This window comes from Schistocerca nitens, chromosome 4 (genome assembly GCF_023898315.1).
Source record: "Schistocerca nitens isolate TAMUIC-IGC-003100 chromosome 4, iqSchNite1.1, whole genome shotgun sequence".
NCBI lineage: Eukaryota > Metazoa > Arthropoda > Insecta > Orthoptera > Acrididae > Schistocerca > Schistocerca nitens.
In genome coordinates, this window is record NC_064617.1 from 81,524,817 (window position 1) to 81,547,154 (window position 22,338).

The 22,338-nt window shown below is 42.2% G+C and overlaps 1 protein-coding gene across 1 annotated transcript in view; it reads left to right on the top strand.

The window, feature by feature from the left end:
• LOC126251892 (WW domain-binding protein 11) overlaps positions 1 to 22,338 on the top strand; it is a 102,669-nt gene that overhangs the window by 19,537 nt on the left and 60,794 nt on the right. Inside the window, exons 2-3 of the mRNA XM_049952603.1 lie at positions 7,120 to 7,245; positions 18,173 to 18,270. Coding sequence (XP_049808560.1) covers positions 7,120 to 7,245; positions 18,173 to 18,270 — 224 coding nt within the window. The remainder of the gene's footprint in view (positions 1 to 7,119; positions 7,246 to 18,172; positions 18,271 to 22,338) is intronic.

Sequence of the window (22,338 nt, forward strand, 5' to 3'; positions counted from 1 at the left end):
AGCAAATTTTCTTATCTAGAAAGAATCTGTGCAAGTACCTCTCTTTGTTTTAAAACACACACACACACACACACACACACACACACGAAACACTTAAATCACATTATGAATGACTGTTGCTTCGCCATAATAAAAGTTCTTGTTCTTCACTGGTCAGTTCATTCACACAAGGCATGTATCTTGCGGATACTGTCCAAGAAAACACTGCCTACTTGTACTTTCCATACTGCTTCAGTCATAAAATCAATATTTGTCATAAATAATTCAAAAGATTATTGGTGTAACCTAAAATGTAATTAAATAATGAAAAATCATTCTACTCCATTGTTTCATTACAAAAGTATTTCACATTATTACTGTAACATTAGGCGACTTACGTTTTTTGGCATGAATAGTTAAAAATTGCAACATTTGAATTTTTAAACTATAATTGACTCTGGGTACAACTTGGTACAAGAGCTCAGAACTGCATATTCAGTGAACACATGACTCAAAACAAAGGAACTGTATGATGTAATACATGTAGTGGCAATAAAACAGTGTTCTCAGGTATGATTTGTTCCTAGGGAAATCCTGTGTAGCAAACTTCAGCAATTTAGTGGTGACATGCTAGTCATGAATTAACAACTTCAATATTTCTTTTAAATAACATTGTTTTCCACAGTTCCCATTATTTCTACAAACTGATTCATTTCATGTGACATAATGGGATATTTATTATAATATTGTAAATTTTGCAAAGGTATCTATGAGGGGGCAATACCTTAAAAAAATTATAATGTCCATGCATGGATTTTGTTTAAAAGAAATTATTTACAATTTTTTCTGAGATATAGATTATGGATATTCACTAAAAGGAGCATGACTATAAAAATATAAACCTTCCTCTTTAACTAAAACAAAAATCAAGCTTCTACTGCAAAAACGGTAGGAACTATTGCATTCTTAAATTATAAAGGAGCTCGTCTATGAAAGCCTGAATGCGAATTTTGTAAAAAAAATTTTAAAACGATGTGTCTCTGGAACAGTTCTAGATATTTTGTTGGTTTTTGTATTTGAAAGATAATTGCTTTATGATTACTAAGAAATCCTCCATTTGGACTTATCTGTCAAAGTTTTTTTACTGTAGCGTTCTGAACTTTTTTATAATTTATGGGGAAAAAAAATTTTTTTTTCAAAAATACCAACCCATAAAATTTTGATTTTTTTTCTGTTGATTTGTACCATATAGTTCTACATTCCCTGAAAAGGAGAGCTACTACCTTTAGGTTCAACAGGTTTTATAAACAATTCAAATTTTTGCCATACATAAAACCTGTTTTATTACCACATTATCACATAAAAGGCTCATAAAAATCAAAATCTAGCCCTATTTAACATAATTTATGATTTGAATGATGAGGAAGAGACTCATTTTTCAAGCATTTTAAATGGTTCCAAAATATATGTGAAAGGTCCAAATACTTAATGGTTTCAATTTATACAACTTCTGTGCACTCTGTTTTGTACTGCAATTAGCCAGTCAATGAACTAAAATTGTGTTCCACTGCTTCAGTATCTTCCTTTGATGTAGAGTGAAGCCTTTCTGTTGAACCAATAGGAACTGGAGCACTTAGAATCTTCAAAAAATTGTGAACAGGAAGTGAACAGTGGTGGCATTGTTGCTGTCCTTCAGCTGGAAACCTATACCAGCAGCTGGTCCATGTGGTAGCATAAAGTTCGCTACAGTTTCTTTTAACTCACAACTGGTGTCTATAATCTCTGCAATCCACCAGTCACAGTCATATACACACACCACAAACATTCCCATTCTCAGATTGTGAATCTGAATATTATCCTGCTGTTTCTGAGGTGTTGGCCGAACAAACGAAAATTCTTCTTTCTTGCTCTTTAAAGCATGTGCAATATGAGTTTGCCCATCACTTTGAGTCCAAAAATGTGTCTTCTGAATTCCTTTCACAGGATTAGTTTGTTTGAACCATTCTTCTGTTTTCTGCTCACGAAATTGTTTGATTTCCTCTTTGGACAAAAGAATGAGGGTTGTGGAAGTGTAAGATTTCACAACTCTAGTAAAATCCTCAGCATTCTGAATCACAGCTGTATTTGGTCTAGAAAGATTATGTTTTGTAGCATGGTGCTTCCAGCAGGCCTCCTACACCATCACAAGGCCCCTTCCCATGACCAGTAGCACTGTATATCCAGTCAGATGGCACAAGTGACTTACTCAGTTCAAACAGCTGGTAACGATTTTTAAAATAACTGGGAGCACCATCAGAAATAATGGTGATCTCTGCCCCCATTTGCAATAGAAGAATTTTGCACATTGCTAGCAAAGCATATGCTGAGTCATGTCCTGTGTCATCACTTATAATTGCAACACTTGTGGTCTTGTTTTGAAAATATGTCACTCCTGTAAAAATTGAAACCTGGTCATTACTCCTTGTAGGAGAACTACAGACCAGTTCTCAGCAAAATCACAGTAAAGATAGTTCTTCAGCCTGTACACACCCTTCCACTTCTGCAACGTATTGTTGTTGCAATTTCTTCAGATGCTGATGTGTTACTGCTTTCACTGACCATTTACCAAGTTCATCAATGAAACTGTCAAAGGCAACATTTTCTTAATTAGTTTATTTTCCTCCCATGTCGCATGTGTATTTTCTGCAGAGTTATCTGCTACGTCTTCCAGGCAAAGTGTCGGTAAAGACAGTCCTGCCTTTCCAGGGCAGTCACCACATTCTTAAAACAAACAAGTCTCTCGCTGTACGTCACAGACTACTAATAACTTCACACACCCAATCAAGGTGTCATATGTCACGTGGTCCAGTAAATTCTTCAAAGTTATCACACAAAGTTCAAAATTTGCTCAGTATACACATAAACGGACAACTCTAGGTGTGTGTGTGGAACTACCTGCTTAGGTCATAGTGCATAATATTTTGATCTTCCAATATGTGAAGTTGCATAGTTGCCCTTACAAACTGCAAAAGTTTTTTACTACTGCCAGTCATGTACCTCTTCACTTTCACAACCTTTTGACCTTCAACTGTTACAGTTATAGTGTCTTTTTTGTTGGCACTCTGGCGAGAACAGTCCCATTTATCTTCCAGATAAAATGACTGCACTATTTGAACTTGACCTGTTTCTATAGGATGACCATAATAGGGATCTGGTCTTCCAAAGACTCCTTTTACAGACCTCACACTTCTAGAGTTGTCTACCATGTACTTTGATACTGATGGAATATGGCTCAAAATTGTTTTCTTTGAAAATATGTGTGGAATAATAGTTAAAACTTCCACGTTTTCACTGTAGGATGCACAGTATTCGACAGCTGAATTGATATTTGTGAAAAATTCCTGGCAAGAGTACATTGGTTCATTTTCTTGTGAAGATGGAATTTCTATTTTGAAGAGTGTGGTCAGTTTTGCTGTAATGTATTCATTCATAGCTTTAGTAATTTCTCTGCACTTTCTTGATGCATAGAGCTTATGACTCAACTTCTTAACAGGACTAACACCTACCTCTGTAGTTGAGTGATTCATGATATTTAATTCTTCCTCTATTGATGCAGAATTTGCATCATCTGCACCATGGGGGGCTTCACCTTGTTCAGATACTGTCATTGTTTTTATTCTGTCAAAATATTTAGGTCATCACTGGAAACATCTTCACTTTGAAACAGTCTTCAAATGAAAACACTTATTCCCAACCTGAACAAAGTCTGTTTTTTTGTTTGTCTTATACATAACTCTTTTATTGATATGCAAATAGTCAGCACACTTCACTCTCCTGTGACCCCACTCAGAAGACATTTCAAACAGTCCTTTCCTCAAAACACAATGCAACTGTGTCAACTGGCAAATTCCTCATGAAAACAGAACTCACTGGATGGTCTCAGATTTCTTAGAAACCTCTTCAGTAAACAAATTAGCATTGAACAACTACAATACAGAAACATGCAATTAACAACCACGATAAAGGAACTGACAAGAAACTACAACAAAGTGTAAGAAATATCTGCAACAATGAAAGTGGAAAGAAATAACTGCATCAAAGAAAGTGATAAGAAATAACTGCAACAAAGACAATAGAAATAAACATTGTAACAAACAAATTAGTAAGAAACAACTTCAGTGGAGATATAGATTACCCTTGAAAAATTAAAAAAAAGGTTTTTTAAAATAAAAGCTGTACAACTTAAAAATGGAAGCTCTCCTTTCCAGAGCCTAAAGTACGAGGGTAAGTAAATTATTATCCACAATTTAGTGATATTTTTGTTTATTTTGGTAGTACTGCCATTTTACGTTGATGACACATGCTTTGTTTATTTGTTGTTATTTCTTTGCAATTTTCAAGCTGCTAGGTTAGTTTCGTTATCGCTACCGTGCTACTAATCATGGCTGCTCCACTGTCTATTTGCACCAAAGAGAGCAACGTTCAGTGATCCGTTTTTGTGGTCGGAAGGATTCATCGAGAACTTTCGGTACAGTACGGGAGCTTACGGATTTTTGGGATGCACGAGATCCATTACTGGAACATTATGGGGAAAGGGGCATAACAATAAACAGAGAAAATTACAGTGAGCTGCTTACTGCCAGACTAAAACCTGCAGTTCGAAGCAAAGGCAGAGGATTGCTGTCAAAAGGTGTTGTTTTTTTGAAATAAGAGACAGCATTGGTCGTATATTTTTTACTATTGCAAAATCGATTTTCTGTCACTGAGTGACCATCTTCAGTGCTATATTGTATAACTTAAATTGGGATGCACTGTTGTCACTAAGCTTACGGCAATCACATAGACTATGTGATTGCCGTAAGCTTAGTGACAACAGTGCATCCCAATTTAAGTTATACAATATAGCACTGAAGATGGTCACTCAGTGACAGAAAATCGATTTTGCAATAGTAAAAAATATACGACCAATGCTTCTCTTTTTTCAAGTATACCTGTTATATGGTCGTAGTGCACAAGACAACATGGAGTCGCCAATCAATAAAAGGTGTTGTGTTGTTGCACGACAATGCCTGTCCACATACTGCTGCCCACACTGCTGAAACGCTCCACAAACTCAAATTTGAAGTATTGGATCATTCTACATATAGTCCCAACCTTGCCACTTCTATCACTTGTTTGGTCCACTCAAGCTGGCATTAAGGGGCCGTCAATTTGCCTTTGGCAAAGCAGTGAAAGAAGCGGTGCATTCTGGGCTCGCAGCTCAACTGAGAACCTTTCATGAGGGCATCAGGAAACTTGTACAACAATGGACAAAGTGCGTTGAAATGCAAGGAGACTATGTCAAAAATTATGTTCTTGTAAGTTTCCTATTTGATTACAATAAAATTTTATAACTACTTTGTGCATAATAAATGACTTACCCTAGTACTACATGGTACTAATCAAGAGAAAAAATCTAACTTTTCTGGACTGGCATTTCTGAAAAACAGTTTTTGTCTGTAAATTATAAAAAAATTCAGAAGGCAACAGTGAAAGAACTTTGACCAATATGTCCAAATGGAGGATAACATTGTAATGACAAAACAATTATCTTACAAATAAAAAAAAACTCTTTATAAAATATCTAGAACTGTTACAGAAAAATTTTCTGAAATTCACATCTTCAAAATGGTGTTTGCGGTGTCATCTTTGGAGGTCTAAATCTCGGGGCAGGATTTTTTTTATTTTTATTTTATTTTTTTTTATTTTTTGAGAAAACAAAAAAATATGTGTTTCTTACTTACTCCTGAATTTTAACATATGCTAAATTCAATAACATCTGAGACTATGAATGTAATCCCGCTGCCTGAAGTGATACAGATTATGCCAGATCTTTTCTGTGCTAGGCAGGTCACAATAACACTTGTGGAATTATGTACTCCCTTTCCTGACACATTTTGCGATTCGCCACTTGGGCACCTGGCACTTCTTTTCCTTAAGTAAATGAGTGATTTGTGAATTATGTGTATTCTGTGAGCTTCTCCCATCATCTCAACTTTTTTTCTGGTGTTCCGCGCTTTGCTGGGCCACAAGTGGCTTGCTCCTCAATACCTCTGAGAGATGTCCACTTCAGTAGCTGTGGTCTGTGGGGTTGACGGCCATGAAGGTGGCCTGTGTTATATTCCCAGCCAGCCAGAGATTCAATCCGCTCCGGGACTGGCTGTTGTGTTGTTTTCATCATCACTGATGCACCAGTCACGGAAGTGATATCAAATAAAAAGACTTACACCAGCCGGCTGCCTCCCTCAGATGTGGAATCCTGGCCAGAAATGCCATACGATCTTTTCAGTTCACCTCTAAGAGGTAACTTTTGTGATGGCACACACATGCGTGGATAGTGAGTTTCAGCATTAACATTTCTTTATAAACAACTGTTTAACTGCGAGGAGTGCCACAGGATGCAGTTAGTTTAATATATATGTGAGAATAAGTTAAACTAGAGTTTGTAAAGCTACAGCTGTGAAGGATTAACTTGTGAGAAATAAGAAAGAGAAAAGATTAGAAACAGTAGAAATGTTGATAGTAAGACGACTCTATTACAGAAAAGAAAAACTAAATTTATTAGACATACAATTAGCCCCACCGAGTTTATAAAGCACACCTTAGAAAGAAATGCTGCGGAAAGAAGATCAAGAGACACACCCAGAATATCCATACTGCAAAGTGAAATTGGTGGAATTAACCATAGTAATTGCAACTTATAGTACAGATGGAGGGGGGGAGAAAGAAATAAAGGTGACTACATCCACAAGTCCTTGCCTGAAGTGAATTATGGCAATGATGATGACTGGTGAATACTGGAATGGTTCCTTCAACAAGGTCATGGAGCCCTGTTACCTTAGCCTCTCTGAACCAGCTGAGACAGAACTGCGTCTCAATGTTCCATGCTGAGAGATGTTTAGCTCTGTCATTTCTTCAATTTAAATTACACAGCATCTTAAACAACTGCTCACAGTTTTGAATTAAGGGCTCCTGTCTCCCTTGTGTGGTAAATTACACACAAACGACATTAAAGATTTGTTTTGGTAGTGTTAGCAAAACTGTATGTTCTGCTATTTATGTCCTTGTATCAACTTGCTATTCCTATGCATGGCTTATCTGCACCAAATGCCTCTTGTTCAGGAAAAGAAGCAAGGAAGAAAGAACTGAAGAAAAACAAGAAACAAAGACAGATGGTCAGAGCAGCAGTGCTGAAAGGAAAGGACCCAGTTCAGCTTATTGCAGAAATGGAGAAGATTGATCAAATGGGTACGTAGCTTATCTCCTCTATTAAATTTTTGCATGAGTTGCTTTATTTTTATTTTTCAAAGTGGGTGTTACCTAACAAGCTTAATTTTAACATAGAATTTTTTTATGTGGCTAGTCATATTATGAAATTTACAATACTAGTGTTCTTTGTTAGTTACATTGGCAATTCCTGCAACATATTTGTCTTTATTCTTGAAAGCAGCTACCCACTTTGGAGGTGTTCTTCACACTTTTAATTCTTTTCATTTGCACTCTTCAACTGTTAACTTAAAATTTCTGGTGTGAGATATGAACACAGTGCTTTGGGCACAACTCAAAATTTTGAGAATCCAGTTTTTACAGCTGGGTATGTGGCTTTGAACTATGCACACAATTGGTTAAGATAACACACACACACACACACACACACACACACACACACACACACACACAATCTTTTCTTCCTGGCATCACATAGCTCATATTATGATCACAATAAAAATCTTGTACACGTTTAATGGCTTTCTCACACAGTGTTTTATCTATGTCTTTGAATTTGGTGTCACTAATATGCCATGTTCTACTGCTCGTTTGCTGCTCTTATCAAACCTGAAATGGATAATTCTTTCATGGTTTCTCCTTGTACTTGAACTATTTGGATGTACTTTAAAAATTTGTATTTTGTCGCACATACTGTCTGAATTGCGAAACTTACTGTTATTTGGCTTCCTGCAATTTTTTTTCCATATCCTTCTTTTTCTAGTTGTGCCACAGAAGTATGTTCCAACACTGAGGCAACATTTTTTCAGTTTTTATTTTTTCTCACACATAAGCCTCTTTTTCTTCACAGGCGATTCACTTAAATACTGAAGGCTAGTATTTAAAGAATCCAGTATACTGAAGGCTAGTATTTAAAGAATCCAGTATGTGATTAGATGTTATTTCATCTTTGCTTACATCTTGTGTGTGGAAGTACTTAAGATAACTAAGGCTACACCTGTAAGGATGAAAGATTTTGCGATATTTGCTTTATACATTTTCTGTAAATTTTTCCACCTACCAATACGTTAGGACACTTGAGTACCGACACTCCTGAACATTCCTCAAATTCTCTGTACTCTTGCATGACCTCATCTTTAAATGGATTGTCATATGTCTGCACATGAGATTTCCAGGCTCCTAAACATCCCTACGTCCACTGTTTATGATGTGATAATGAAGTGGAAACATGAAGGGACTTAAGATCCATTTTTACAAACCACTAAACTATAAATACTACTTCACAGCACATGTACTCTGCAGTTAGAGTAAACAAGCCACTGCCGTGTAACAAATTAAACTGGTTGAGATAAAAATATGTCTTGTTGGCTGTTTACAGCAAGAAATGTTCACCAGTTGGTCAGAATAATAGTGACTGCTATAGGTGGCTACTGTTTTAAGCCTTTGTTTGAGTATGCCGTAGCCAAATTTGACACGATTCCTTAAAGGTAACTCCATATTGGGCTCGGGAACATGGGACAGCAGCTGGTCAATGAAATGAAATGTAATAATACTGTATCACCTATATTTTGATATTGTTTCATCAGGCAACCAATTCTGACATTCCAGTCATGTCATCTTCAAACCTGTTGCATGAATGACACGGAGTACCACTCATGTATGTATAAGACAAGGCACCAATACTTGTATCTGGTTCTGTAGATATATGAACTTCATGAGCATGTGTGCTCTTCACAAATGTGACAGCAACTCAGTTGCAGCCACATGTGTAAAGAGCACACATATGACTGCAGTTGAGTTCCCATCACATGTGAAAGAGCACCCATGTTCACGAAGTTAAGATATCTAAAGATACACTATGCGATCAAAAGCATCCGGACACCCCCAAAAACATATGTTTTTCTTATTAGGTGCATTGTGCTGCCACCTACTGCAATGTACTCCATATTAGTGACCTCAGTAGTCATTGGATGTCATGAGAGAGCAGAATGGGATGCTCTGTGGAACTCATGGACTTCAAACGTGGTCAGGTGACTGGGTATCACTTGTGTCATATGTCTGCACGTGAGATTTCCAGGCTCCTAAACAATCCTACGTCCACTGTTTGTGATGTGGTATTGAATTGGAAACATGAAGGGACGTGTACAGCACAAAAGCATTCAAGCCGACCTCGTCAGTTGATTGATGGAGACTGCCAACAGTTGAAGAGGGGCATAATGTGTAATAGGCAGACATCTATCCAGACCATCGCACAGGAATTCCAAAACTGCATCAGGATCCACTGCAAGTACTATGACAGGTGAGAAAACTTGGATTTCATGGTCGAGCAGCTGCTCATAAGCCATGCATCATACCGGTAAATACTTAATCACGCCTCGCTTGGACTAAGGAGTGTAAACATTGGATGACTGAACAGTGGAAAAACGTTGTGTGGAGTGGCGAATCACGGTACACAATGTGGCGATCCAATGGTAGGGTGTGGGTATGGTGAATGCCCAGTGAATGTCATCTACCAGTCTGTGTAGTGCCAGCAGTAAAATTCGGAGGTGGTAGTGTTATGGTGTGGTCGTGTTTTTCATGTTCATGGAGGGGCCTTGCACCCCTTGTTTTGCGAGGCACTATCACAGCACAGGCCTACATTGATGCCACTGTTGAAGAGCAATTCGGGGATGGCGATTGCATCTTTCAACAAGACCGAGCACCTACTCATAATGCATGGCCTTTGGCGGAGTGGTTACACAACAATAACATTGCTATAATGGACTGGCCTGCACAAAGTCCTGACCTGAATCCTATAGAACACCTTTGGGATGTTTTGGAATGCCGGCTTCATGCCAGGCCTCACTGACCAACATCGATACATCTCCTCGGTGTAGCACTCCGTGAAGAATGGGCTGCCATTCCCCAAGAAACCTTCCAGCACCTGATTGAACATATGCATGCGAGAGTGGAAGCTGTCATCAAGGCTAAGGGTGGGCCAACACCATATTGAATTCCAGCATTACTGATGGAGGGCACCACGAACTTTTAAGTCATTTTCAGTTAGGTGTCTGGATACTTTTGATAACATAGTGTATCTCATGAAGTCCGAATCTCTACAGAAACAGATTTGAATATTGGTGACTTAACTTGTATTATACATGCACGTGTGGTACTTGGTGTCATTCATGCATCAGGCCCAATTATGTGATTGGAATGTTGAAACTGATTGCCTGATAAAACAATATCAAAATAACGGCTGTTGTTGCAGACTTAGATTGCCAGTTGTTTGATTGTGCCACTTGATGTTAGAGAGAGCATAAAACTGGATTCGTAACTGCATACTGGATGTTGTGAGAGAAGTGATATGAATTAAAATTAAATAAATTTTTGAGTGTGAAGCCTTTTGTGTGCTGATCTTCATATTTACCATGTTTATTGTAACATACTATAGTAATACAATATTTTTTCTTTTCCAAAAAATTGAAGGCTGGATGTTCTGAAATATTAAAGGCCAAGGTCAAGGTCAGTGACCGTGCGAGTGAAAATTATTAGGAAGATACTATGTTGCATATTATTTTAATAGTTCACTCATTACTTTTTTCAATGATTCATTTCATTGCTTTATCTGGATTAGAACAGAATTATAGTTATTTATGTTAAGACAGACATCTGAGTGAGATTATGCAGTAGTTAGTGTAGTAACCACAACCAACAGCGGGAATGCCTTGGGCTGCGGATCGGAGCCGCCAGGCGGGGAAGCCGCCGGCGGTGGAGCACGCACCACCGGGTAAACACAGGACGAGTCGGACGACAGACCAACGACAACTGACAACAACCGACCACGACCGACTATGAGCGACACAACAAGGAAGAGAGAAACAACGGAGGCTTGTGAAAACCACAACACCAAACACCAAATGTAAATCCACTCGGAACCAGAGTCAGGCAAATGTCAACAACGAGCAACGACCAGAACGCAGTACTGCCGAGATAGAAACGAAATTCAGAGCGAGTACCAGACTGGCTGGACTAGGGCAGAGTGGGTCCCTATATACGAAACCGGAGGGAGCGGCTATTGGTCGCTGTCTGCACGTGGCTTAACGGTGGTGCCCTCGCTGCGCAAGAGCCGCTGCGCGGAATAGCCACCACGGAGACGGAGCCCTCTATGGGCTGACCACGTCCATTTGTTATGCCGCATGTTCGATTTCTGCGGCAGAAGGTACTAGATCCCCCCCCCGAAATTGGTGCATAGGGGCGGAAATGCCCCGGACGATGCCGAGGCGGGCGGAACGAGGGCACAGGTTGTGAGACGTCCGGAGGGACCACTGGGGTAGGGGAGGGCAGACTGTCAGCGGCATCCATCAAGGTGTCACCACAGGGCAGGGCGTCAGAGGGCATCTCTATACCCCGGCGAGGCGGAAGGGGTGTCTGCAGAGCCGGCGAGGAGATAGAGGTTGAAGGGAAGGGCTCCACCTCGAGGGACGTGTCCGCACCAGGAAGCAGGGAAGGCGGTGGGGGAGGAATCGAGGCAGGGGCCCGAGGGCAGAGTGGGTTATGGTGGCGACGCTCGAGTCCTCTGTGTGTCTGTACGGTCGTCACTCGCCGCCCGTGAGCCGCTGTCACCGTAGCGGGCGTCCGTGCAGGTGTGCTGCCATAGGAGCGGGCCCACACGGCCCTGCCCAGGGCGTAGAGCTGGGAGGAGCGAGAGCGGGGCCCAGGAGGGGATGGTGTCAGCAGGTGGAGGAGGGTCCGAGGTTGTCGCCCGTGAAGGAGTTCGGCAGGACTGTGACCGGCCACCGGTGTAGTGCGGTACGTGCTTAGAAACAAGGTGAGGGCCGAGGTTGTGGCCGACGGCTCCACTGATTTCATCAGCTGCTGTTTGAAAGTGCGGACCAGGCGTTCCGCCACGCCATTGGATGATGGATGGAAGGGGGGGGAGAGTGAATGTGTTTGATACCGTTAGCGGAGCAGAAGATCTGGAACGAGGACACCGTGAATTGGGGCCCGTTATCTGTGACCAACGTCTGAGGAAGGCTTTCAATGGGCAACACCTGGGCCAAGGCGGTGAGGGTGGCGTCAGTGGTGGTGGACGCCATGCGAACCACATATGGGTATTTGGAATAGGCATCAATGATGAGGAGCCTAAGAAGGGGCCTGCAAAATTGAGATGGATTCTGTCCCAGGGTTGGCTGGGTGTTGGCCAGGGCGCGAAAGATTGTGGAGGACTAGCCTGATGACGCACACACACTGTGCAACCATGGACCAGGTGCTCAATGTCTCCATCGATCCCTGGCCAATAGACATGTCATTGAGCCAACGCCTTCATGCGAGACATCCCCCAGTGTCCGCGGTGTAATAAGTGCAGGACGCGGTGGTGTAAGTCCAGAGGGATGATCACCCGATGGGCATCCGAGTCCGTGGACAACAGGAGGACGTCCTCCATCACCGAAAGTCTGTGTGAGACATGACACCACGGGCTGAAGTCAGTTTTCAAACGTCGGGTAAGGTAGGGAGGCCAACCGTGGGTCACATAGTGGAGGACTTGCCGCAGAATGGGGTCCCTGCGCGTGGAAGTGGCGATTTGCGTGGTTGTCAGAGGAAATCCATCGAGAGTCTCCCGGCGGGCAGAGTCGATGTGGAAGCACAGGACTTCATGCTGGTCGAACGCCGGATCGGGTCCTGCTGGGAGACGGGACAAGGCATCTGCATTAGTGTGTTGACTGGTGGGCTTATAGCGGAAGGTGTAAGTGTAATTACGCAAGAACAACGCCCAACGCTGAAGATGCTGAGCCGTCCGTTCTGGGAGGTGCGAATGGGGCCCGAAAAGCCACACTAAGGGCTTGTGATCTGTGAGGAGGGTGAACTGCGCCCTGAACAGGTAAATGTGAAATTTCCAAACTGCAAAAATAATGGCAAGAGCCTCCTTTTCGATCTGAGAGTAATTCCTTTGCGCAGGGGTTAATGTCTTGGATGCATATGTCACAGGTTGTTCCGACCCATCCTCATTCCTGTGTGCCAGGACTGCCCCAATCCCGTACGCTGAGGCATCGGCCGCCACCACCAAGGGACGACCGGAGAGAAAGGCGTCAGACAAGGGACAGATTTCAGCATCGTCTTCAGGCGGGTGAAAGCCTGATCGCAGGCAGAAGTCCACGTGTAAGGTACCCCTTTGCGACACAGGCGATTTAGGGGATGTGCGACGTGGGCGGCTTGGGGTAAGAACGTTAAGTAATAAGTGACTTTCCCCAAAAATACCTTGAGTTTGGATAAGTTTTGTGGACGGGGAAGGGCATCGATGGCTGCAACATTGCGGTCCGAAGGGCGAATGCCATCTTTACTGAGTCAATGTCCTAAGTACTCCACTTCCAGTTGAAAAAAACCGCACTTCTCCAGTCGACAACGTAAACCCGCAGCCTGCAGGGCGTGAAATAAGGTACTGAGGTTGCCCAGATGTTCTTGGTGCGTGCGCCCCGTAACTAAGATATCATCGAGGTAATTGACACAAGCCGGTATTGGTTGCTTAAGTTGCTCGAGATACCGCTGGAAAATCGCAGGGGCAGACGAAATGCCAAACGGAAGACGCTTGTATTTATAGAGACCAAAAGGCGTGTTGATGACAACGATGGGCTGCGATTCCTCATCCAACGGCAATTGGTGATAGGCTTCTGCCAGATCAATCTTAGAAAAGTACTCGCCACCTGCCGGTTTAGCGAGAAGGTCTTCCTGTCGAGGAATTGGATAAGTTTTGACCAAAGACTGAGCATTGACCGTAGCCCCAAAATCCCCACAAAGACAAAGCGATCCATTGGGTTTCATGATGACCACTAAGGGCGTTGCCCAGGCACTCGATTGTACTGGCTCGATAACCCCCGCATCCTGGAGCCGATCGAGTTCCTGCTTGATGGCCGCACACAAAGCTACCGGGATAGGCCGAGCCCGACAAAAGCAAGGCTGTGCGTTCGGCAGTAAAGTGATGTGTGCCTGGAAATCGGAAGCGCAGCCCAGGTCTGCCTAAAACAGGGAAACAGGGAGGAAAAGGACGCGCACAGATCGTGTAGGTCCTGAAATGGAACCGTAGTTGAAACGAACTGCACTTCGTCTTGAATGGAAAAGCCAAACCGTGTAAACGCATCTAGTCCAAAAATGTTTGAAGCCGACGGGTGGTCCACCACAAATAGGGTAAGGGGCCGGGGAACGTTTTTGTAGATGGCCATGACAGAAAACTGCCCACAGAGAGGGATGGAATCGTCACCGTAGGCGACCAACCTCCAAGAGGGTGGGGACAATTCTGGAGACCCGAGACATGCATACATCATCAGATTGACCAAAGAAACTGTGGCCCCCGTATCAACCTGGAAACTGACGTCCTCGTTAAAGATAGGGTGAGGAATAACTTTTGAGCCGAGCCAATGTGTCGGTCCGAGGGGCAACTGCGTGTAAAGCATGGATGGCCTCCTGTTGGCCCGCAGGGGCGGGACGGGGGCGGGTCAAGCGGCTACGACAGACAGATCGAAGGTGGCGCTCTTTCTCACAGAGCGAACAGGTCTTCCAGCGATGGGGACAGTCAGCTCGAGTGTGGGCCGAGAAGCACTGGGGGCATGACAGGAGGGGGCCATGCGGCCGACGTTGAGGGGCGACCGGCGGTTCGGACGCCATAGAGACGTCAGATAGCGAGGAATCTCGACAGCGGTGCCCTCTGAAGACTGCGCCCCGTCGATGGCGATAAGGAGTGGAGCGGGAAGTGGACTCGACTGCTGCCACCTGGGGCCGCGCCATGAGACGTTCGTTCGCCGCTTGAGCAATTTCGAAGGAATGGGAAATACGTAGAATGTCTTCCAACGAGGGGTTGTCCAACTTTAACGCCGCAGTGCGGACCTCTGGATCGGGCGCCAGTTGAACGACCACATCCCGAATTAACGAATCTGCATATGACGCCTTGCACTGCTGATTGGTGCACGTGAAGTTGCCTTTGCGGCTGAGGCCTTGCAAATCCGTTACCCAGGAACGGTAGGACTGACCCGGCTGCTTGTGGTATTGATGGAATTCCTAACGAGACGCCACCATGTGGTAGCGCTGGGAGTAATAGTTAGTTAGCAACACACAGATCTCGTGAAAGGAGTGAGCCACGGGGTCGGCCAACGGTGCCCACTTGCGGAGCAAGAAAAACGTATCCGGTGAGGCCCAAGACAAGAACGACAACCGCTGCAGAGTGTCATCCAACACCTGAAAGGCCGTGAAATGTTGCTTCAGACGATGCAGGTACATTTCCCAATCCTCTTTTGCGTCGTTGAACGGTGGGAACGACAGCGGACATGGGAATGTGTCTGATAGCGGGGCATCTGGGGAAAGAGGTGGGAGGGAATCCCGCTTATTGACCCTGTCCGAGAGCAACTGTAGTGAGGTCTGTAAGACCTCCAACTGCTGCTGCTGCTGCTGCTGCTGCTGCCGCATGAGCTGCTGCTGTTGCTGTAAGAGAGTGAGTAATTTCTCTTCCATACTCCTATGTTCCATTTATCTCATCGCCGAACGTAGTAACCACAACCAACAGCAGGAACGCCTTGGGCTGCGGATCAGAGCCGCCAGGCAGGGAAACCGACGGCAGTGGAGCACGCACCACCGGGTAAACACAGGACGAGTCGAACGACAGACCAACGACAACTGACAACAACTGACCGTGACCGACTATGAGCGACACAACAAGGAAGAGATAAACAACGGAGGCTTGTGGAAACAACAACACCAAACACCAAATGTAAATCCACTCGAAACCAGAGCCAGGCAAATGTCAACAACAAGCAACAACCAGAACGCAGTACCGCCAAGATAGAAACGAAATCCAGAGGGAGTACCAGACTGGCTGGACTAGGGCAGAGCGGGTCCCTATATACGAAACCGGAGGGAGCGGCTATTGGCCGCTGTCTGCACGTTGCTTAGCGGTGGCGCCCTCGCTGCGCGAGAGCCGCTGCGCAGAATAGCCGCCGCGGAGGTGGAGCCCTCTATGGGCTGACCACGTCCATTTGTTCTGCCGCGTGTTCGACTTCCGCGGCGGAAGGTACTAGAGTTAGAACACTGGACTCGTATGCGGCAGGGCAATGGTTCAATTCTCCATCCAGTCATCCAGATTTAGGTTTTTCTGTGATTACCCTAAATTGCAAATGTCAAGGTGGTTTTTTTCAAAGGGCATGCGTGATTTCACACCCGATCCTCGAAACAATCCGGGTTTGTGCTCGATCTCTTAATGACCTCAGTGTCGACGGTATGTTAAAACCTAATCTTCCATCCTTAGAGACAGACATTTTAAACTTACACAGTTCCAGTACTTTGCAGGCCTGCAACTTTCTCCACAATTGTCATATACCTGTGCAAATTGGTAGTTTTTCATCTCTTATCTGGATTCCCAAATGCGCCAAATTTGTAAGAAATCTGATTTGGTCAGGTTGAATGGTGCGTTGAATTAACACCTGCAGTATTTAGTCATAATTCTTTGCCTAAGTACAAACATGGAGTTTCAATGAAGTGTTTAAAATGCAGCAGAGTGAACTAGCTTGTGACGGAGATGTTGACAGCATGATCACTGTGACTCTGGAAGCTGGTCTGCTGCATTGCCAGTACACCAAAAATGATGTAGCATGTCTACGTGCTGCCTTTGTCAAGTGTGCATTCTGTTCCACTTCACTCTGTTTTAATTACTCCACATTGGCAGATCACTGATGTATAAGGGAAGAATGCACAACAACTTAGCAATTTCTATTTTTAGAAATTGGCTTTGTAAGTATTGTATGTGTTAACCTATATTGTTTCATACAGATCATTAGCTGTTTGCCAAATAATATATCAGTTATGACTGTTGTGAATCTCCTGGTCTTAGTTGTCTGTTAGATGGTATTGTTTCTTTAGTGACTTGTGTGTCAGTAGTCATTAGAGTCATTAACCTTCAAACATTAGTTGTAGAATAATGCAGAGTTTTACGATGGGTGGTAGAAAATGCACATTTCAATATTTTAAAATTGTTTTTATATGGTTTTAGTCATTGGAATGAGGTAGGAATATTACTTTTCATCCCTTCGCATTCTGCTTGTGAATGGTGTCTGCTATGAAAAACTGAAATAACTGTGATTTGCTCCAGTTTTATTGTCACAGTTATATTCAAGTTTAATTGTATTCGTGGTGTATAGTGTCTTATGTTTCTGCACTGGAGTTTATTGAACATATCTGTGATGCTCTTGCAGTAATTAAAAAAGAAAAAGTGTTGAGACATGTCAATCTACTTTCAACCTTTACCACTTTGTTAATACTATTTGGCAAAGATTTCAGATTGAGTAACACTGCCCTTGAATGAGTAGGCATTGTGTTCAGTAAAGTATTTCACATTGTGATTGACTGTAGTAAGTTGTTATATGCTGTGCTTTCAGACACTCTGATCTGTGGATATTTTAAAAGGAATTAAATTACATCTGCATATTATTGAGAATCCTTTGTTATCTTTGTACTAATCTCAAATAATCAGTAAGTCTTTCCGTATTTTGTAACACTTTTTGACCATTGTCTTTTCCAGTGGAAAGGGGTCTACCAATGTTGTTATTCATGATGATGTGAGTAGTAATGGCCAAATCGTATATCATCTTGGTACACCCTACACTAGTTTTACTTCCGACATTACCTCACTGGGGACATATTGGGTCCCTTGTGCTAGAAAGTCTACAGTCATAGTAGATTTCGTTTTGCAGTACCATCAACTTAATTCTTACAAGTATAATTATATTGCTTATCTATACTTTTCACTGGAAAATTTGTAAAACATGGTTTTGATCTTTAACGCTTTCTGTAGAAGCAGTATTCCATTATATAAAAAGCTGTGTTAGTGTACAGTTTCGTGTTTTATCATATGGTGTAATGTTATGTTATGGTGCTGTGGATTATTTTGATAGCTTGTGGTTTATGTATGCTTTACGTTATTTTATTTCAGAGTACAATGTTCTGCATCCACCACCTCTAAATGAGAAAGTTTTAAAAGACAAGAGAAAGAAGTTAAAGGAGACATTGGAGCGAGTGTTGACAATGTATGTAAGTATAGAAAATAAATTATACCAGTTGTTTGCTTAATTTACACGGTGAATATACCAACACTCTAAACACAATTGCACAGTTGTTGACAGAATAGTACAAGATGTAAGATTTATGCAACTAATGCCACAGAGACAGAATTGTACCTTCAAGGCAATGGAGCAGAGAAAAAAACTTTCTCATCTGCTCTTCTCTCACTGCTCACAGAGCAGCTCATTAGCTGCATCCAGAAGAGAGAATAGTTCAGATGATTTGTAACTACCTTCTCCTGTTACAAAAAGAGGGGAAATATGTAGCATTCTGTTTGGAAATAGGATAAGTTGGACTCTTAAGAGGCACGAGCAAGATGATGTAAGGCCAAAAGGAGCATGCTGTTGAACTTGGCTGCTCACATATGAACTACTGTATAGAGGTTGAACCAGTAGACTGAGGGATGATGGAAGGAAGAGCTGCTGGAAATGGTACCATACAAGCTATGATTGGTAGCAAAACCAAGTGTCTGGGTATGTCAAGAGGATGGTGCAACCCTGTCCCTCTCTCAGAAAAGTCTTGAGGTAAGCTGTGCACCATGGCATGGATGCTTTTGAGGCCACTAAATGGGCAGCAGCCTGAGGAACTTGCATCAGTGTAGTTATGTTAGGTTTGTTCCAAAAAGTGTGGCTCAGTCTGGAATGACTATCATCTCCCCCTTTCTTTGTGGGAGGCTATTACTTCTTATAATAGGACTCCCTGCAGATTGAGCAGACAACTTGTGAACATTCACATGCAGCCTAATAAGAAAGCCTATATGCCATTCTTCTGGTAATTTCATCAGATCAGAATGTCATTAACATTAACAAGCCACATATAGTGTCTAGTAAATGTATTTTGGGTTATTGGAAGATAAGATGAAAGTGTCATTGATTATTTTCTTTCTATATTTAAAAAAAATACAAAATAAAAAAATAAACAAATTTGCAACGGAACACATTTAATGTAGATATCAACATCATTCCGAGCAACTGCATTACTGAATTTGAAATGTCCTATGAAGTCTTCTTTTTATGCTGTACTAACTTTTGGTCAGGGCATTTTGCAATATATCAGTGTATTGCATTTAGTACAGGAACTACAGAAAGGGTGGAAAAATAAGAGTGACTGAGATAGAAGGAGCTATCAAGAGAATTAACAAGTATCTTCAGCTTTTATTCAGGTGTTAAATTCATGTAAGCTGCTGGGTTATATCAGAGCCTGTGTTGTCGTCCTCTGTATATTCCAGAAATGTGGCCACAGTACCATCTGATGCAAAGGGCAAGCAACATATGGGAAATGTAGTTCAGATATGCACAAACAGGATCTATGCGGATGTGCCAACTGCAGAGCAACCATGCAGTCTGCATCCTTGATCGCACTGTATTCATAAATTAAAAAAAGGAGATAGCAAGGCATATGCCTTAAGCTGAAACCAGAAAGCCATATAAAGCATTGCCACAATCTACATAATTAGCCGTAGAATGGATGAGGACTCTCTCTTGGGCCCAGTCTCTCTCTCTCTCTCTCTCTCTCTCTCTCTCTCTCTCTCTCTCTCTCTCTCTCTCTCTACATCTACATAGATACTACTCCACCAGCTACCCATATGGTGCATGGCGGAGGATACACTGTGTCACTACTAGTCATTTCCTTTCCTGTGCCACTCGCATACAGAGTGAGGAAAAAATTACTTACTGTATGCCTTCGTAAGAGCACTAATTTCTCATATTTTATCCTTGTGATCACTATGCGCAATGTATGTTGGCAGCAATAGAATCACTCGGCAATCAGCTTCAAGTAGTGGTTCTTTAAATTTTCTCAATAGTGTTTCTCAAAAAGAGCATTGCCTTCCCTCCAGGGATTCCTGTTTGTGTCCCCAAAGCAAGCACCTTCATAACACTTATATGTTGTTTGAACCTACCGGTAACAAATCTAGGAACCCACTACAGAATTGCTTCAATGCCTACCAAATACTCGAGCAGTACTCAAGAATAGATCCACCAGCATTCTATATGTGGTCTCCTTTACAGGTGAACCACTCTTTCCTAAAATTCTCCCAATAAAGTGAAGTTGACTATTCACCTTCTGTACCACAGTTTTCATGTGCTCATTCCACCTCATACCTCTTTGCTACGTTATGCCCATATATTTAAATGACTTGACAGTGTCACACAGGACACTGGTAATACTGCATCAGAATGCTACAGGTTTGGTCTTCCTACTCATCTGCATTAACTTACATTTTTCCACATTTAAGGCTAACTGCCATTCACTACACCAACTGGAAATTTTGTCTATGTCGTCTTGTAGCAGCCTATAATCACTCAACTTTGACACCTTACCGTACACCATGGCATCATCTGCTATCGACTGCAGATTGCTGCTCACCATGTCGGCCAAATCATTTATGTATACAGAGAACAACATCAGTCCCCTTTTACCTTTGTTTTATACTGGAGTCACCTGTGATTTTTTTCAGTTGCTTGGGACTTTGTGCAGGATGAGAGATTCACGATAAATGCAAGTTAGGTAAGGGGCCAGAGCCATAGAGTGCGCTTTGTAAAATTGAACTGGGATTCCATGTGGACCTGGTGATTTATTTACTTTCAAATCCTTCCGCTGTTTTTCTGTGCCGGATATACTTATTACTGTGATGTCCATATGGGATTCTGTCCGATGGTCAAATGATAGTATGTTTGTACTATTCTTGAACATGAAATTGAAAACTTCAGCTTTCATTTTGCTGTCTTTAACTGGCATGCCAGACAAGTCAACAAAAAACTGAATGGAAACCTTAAACCTGCTTAGCGATTTTACATACAATCAGAATTTTCTTGGTTCTCTGCCCGTCACTTGTCGTCATTTATGCATTCTCTTTTGAACCAAGAGTGCGACAGCCTCTGCTTCCTCAGCACCCGCTGAATTTAGTTATGAAACCATGGTGAGTCTTTTCTACCTTTTATCCACTTAGTAGGCACATAACTCTCCAGACCACGATTTACAATCTGCTTAAACTTTACCCATGATACCTCTGCATCCATTTTACTGGAACTAAGTGATGCCAATTCACTCTCTAAGTGAGATGTTAATGTCTAAGTGAGATGTTAATAACTGGTTATATGCTCTATCTAGCAGAAACAATGCCCTAGCTTTCTTAACTAATTTATTAACTTTCATAATCACTGTCGCTATAATGACATCATGAATGCTACTCCCTGTTTCTATACTGACGTTCTCAATAAGGTCTGGCCTATATGTAGCTACAAGGTTTAAAATATTATTGATGCATATGGCCTGGCGAGCTAGCTGCTCAAGACATTTTTCAGAAAACATGTTCAGAAGTATTTCGCATAACTGTCTGTCTGTACTCCCCCTTCCCGTGTAATGAATGCATAGACATCCTAGTCTATACTCAGCAGGTTAAAGTCCTGCCTCCAACCATTATTGTGTGATATGGGTATTTACGTGCTATTGACCATAGATTTTCTTTGAATGACTCTAGAACTGTCACAGCAGAATCAGGTGGCCAGTAAAAACATCTAACAATTAACTTGAATATAATAGAGGGAAACATTCCATGGTTTCACCTACACCTGTTATACGCAACACTCAGCTTCGACCTCAATAGAGAGAATATTTTTGTCAGCTGCAGTAAACAGTCCTCCTTCTATGGCCTCTAATCTTTTTTTCGATATACATTCCACTGCTTTTCACTTCGGGCTTCTGCCAGCTCTCAGTCCCAAGAATAATTTGAGTGTGAGAATGTTCCTGGAAGGCAGTAAATTCGGGAACTTTATTACATTTCGACAGTTTACTGATAAAATTGTGACAATCTCTCTCTCTCTCTCTCTCTCTCTCTCTCTCTCTCTCTCTCTCTCTCTTATAAAAAAATAACTGCAAGAGTATGCTACATATGAGTAAGCTTTCACTTAACAATCCTAGAGACCACTAATTGTTTTGTCACTCCACATTACTCTCCAGTTGATTGTTGATGCTTGAAGAGACATGTTGTAGGTCTGAAAGATGCAGACCATCTGTTTAGGTTAGATTTGTCTGCTT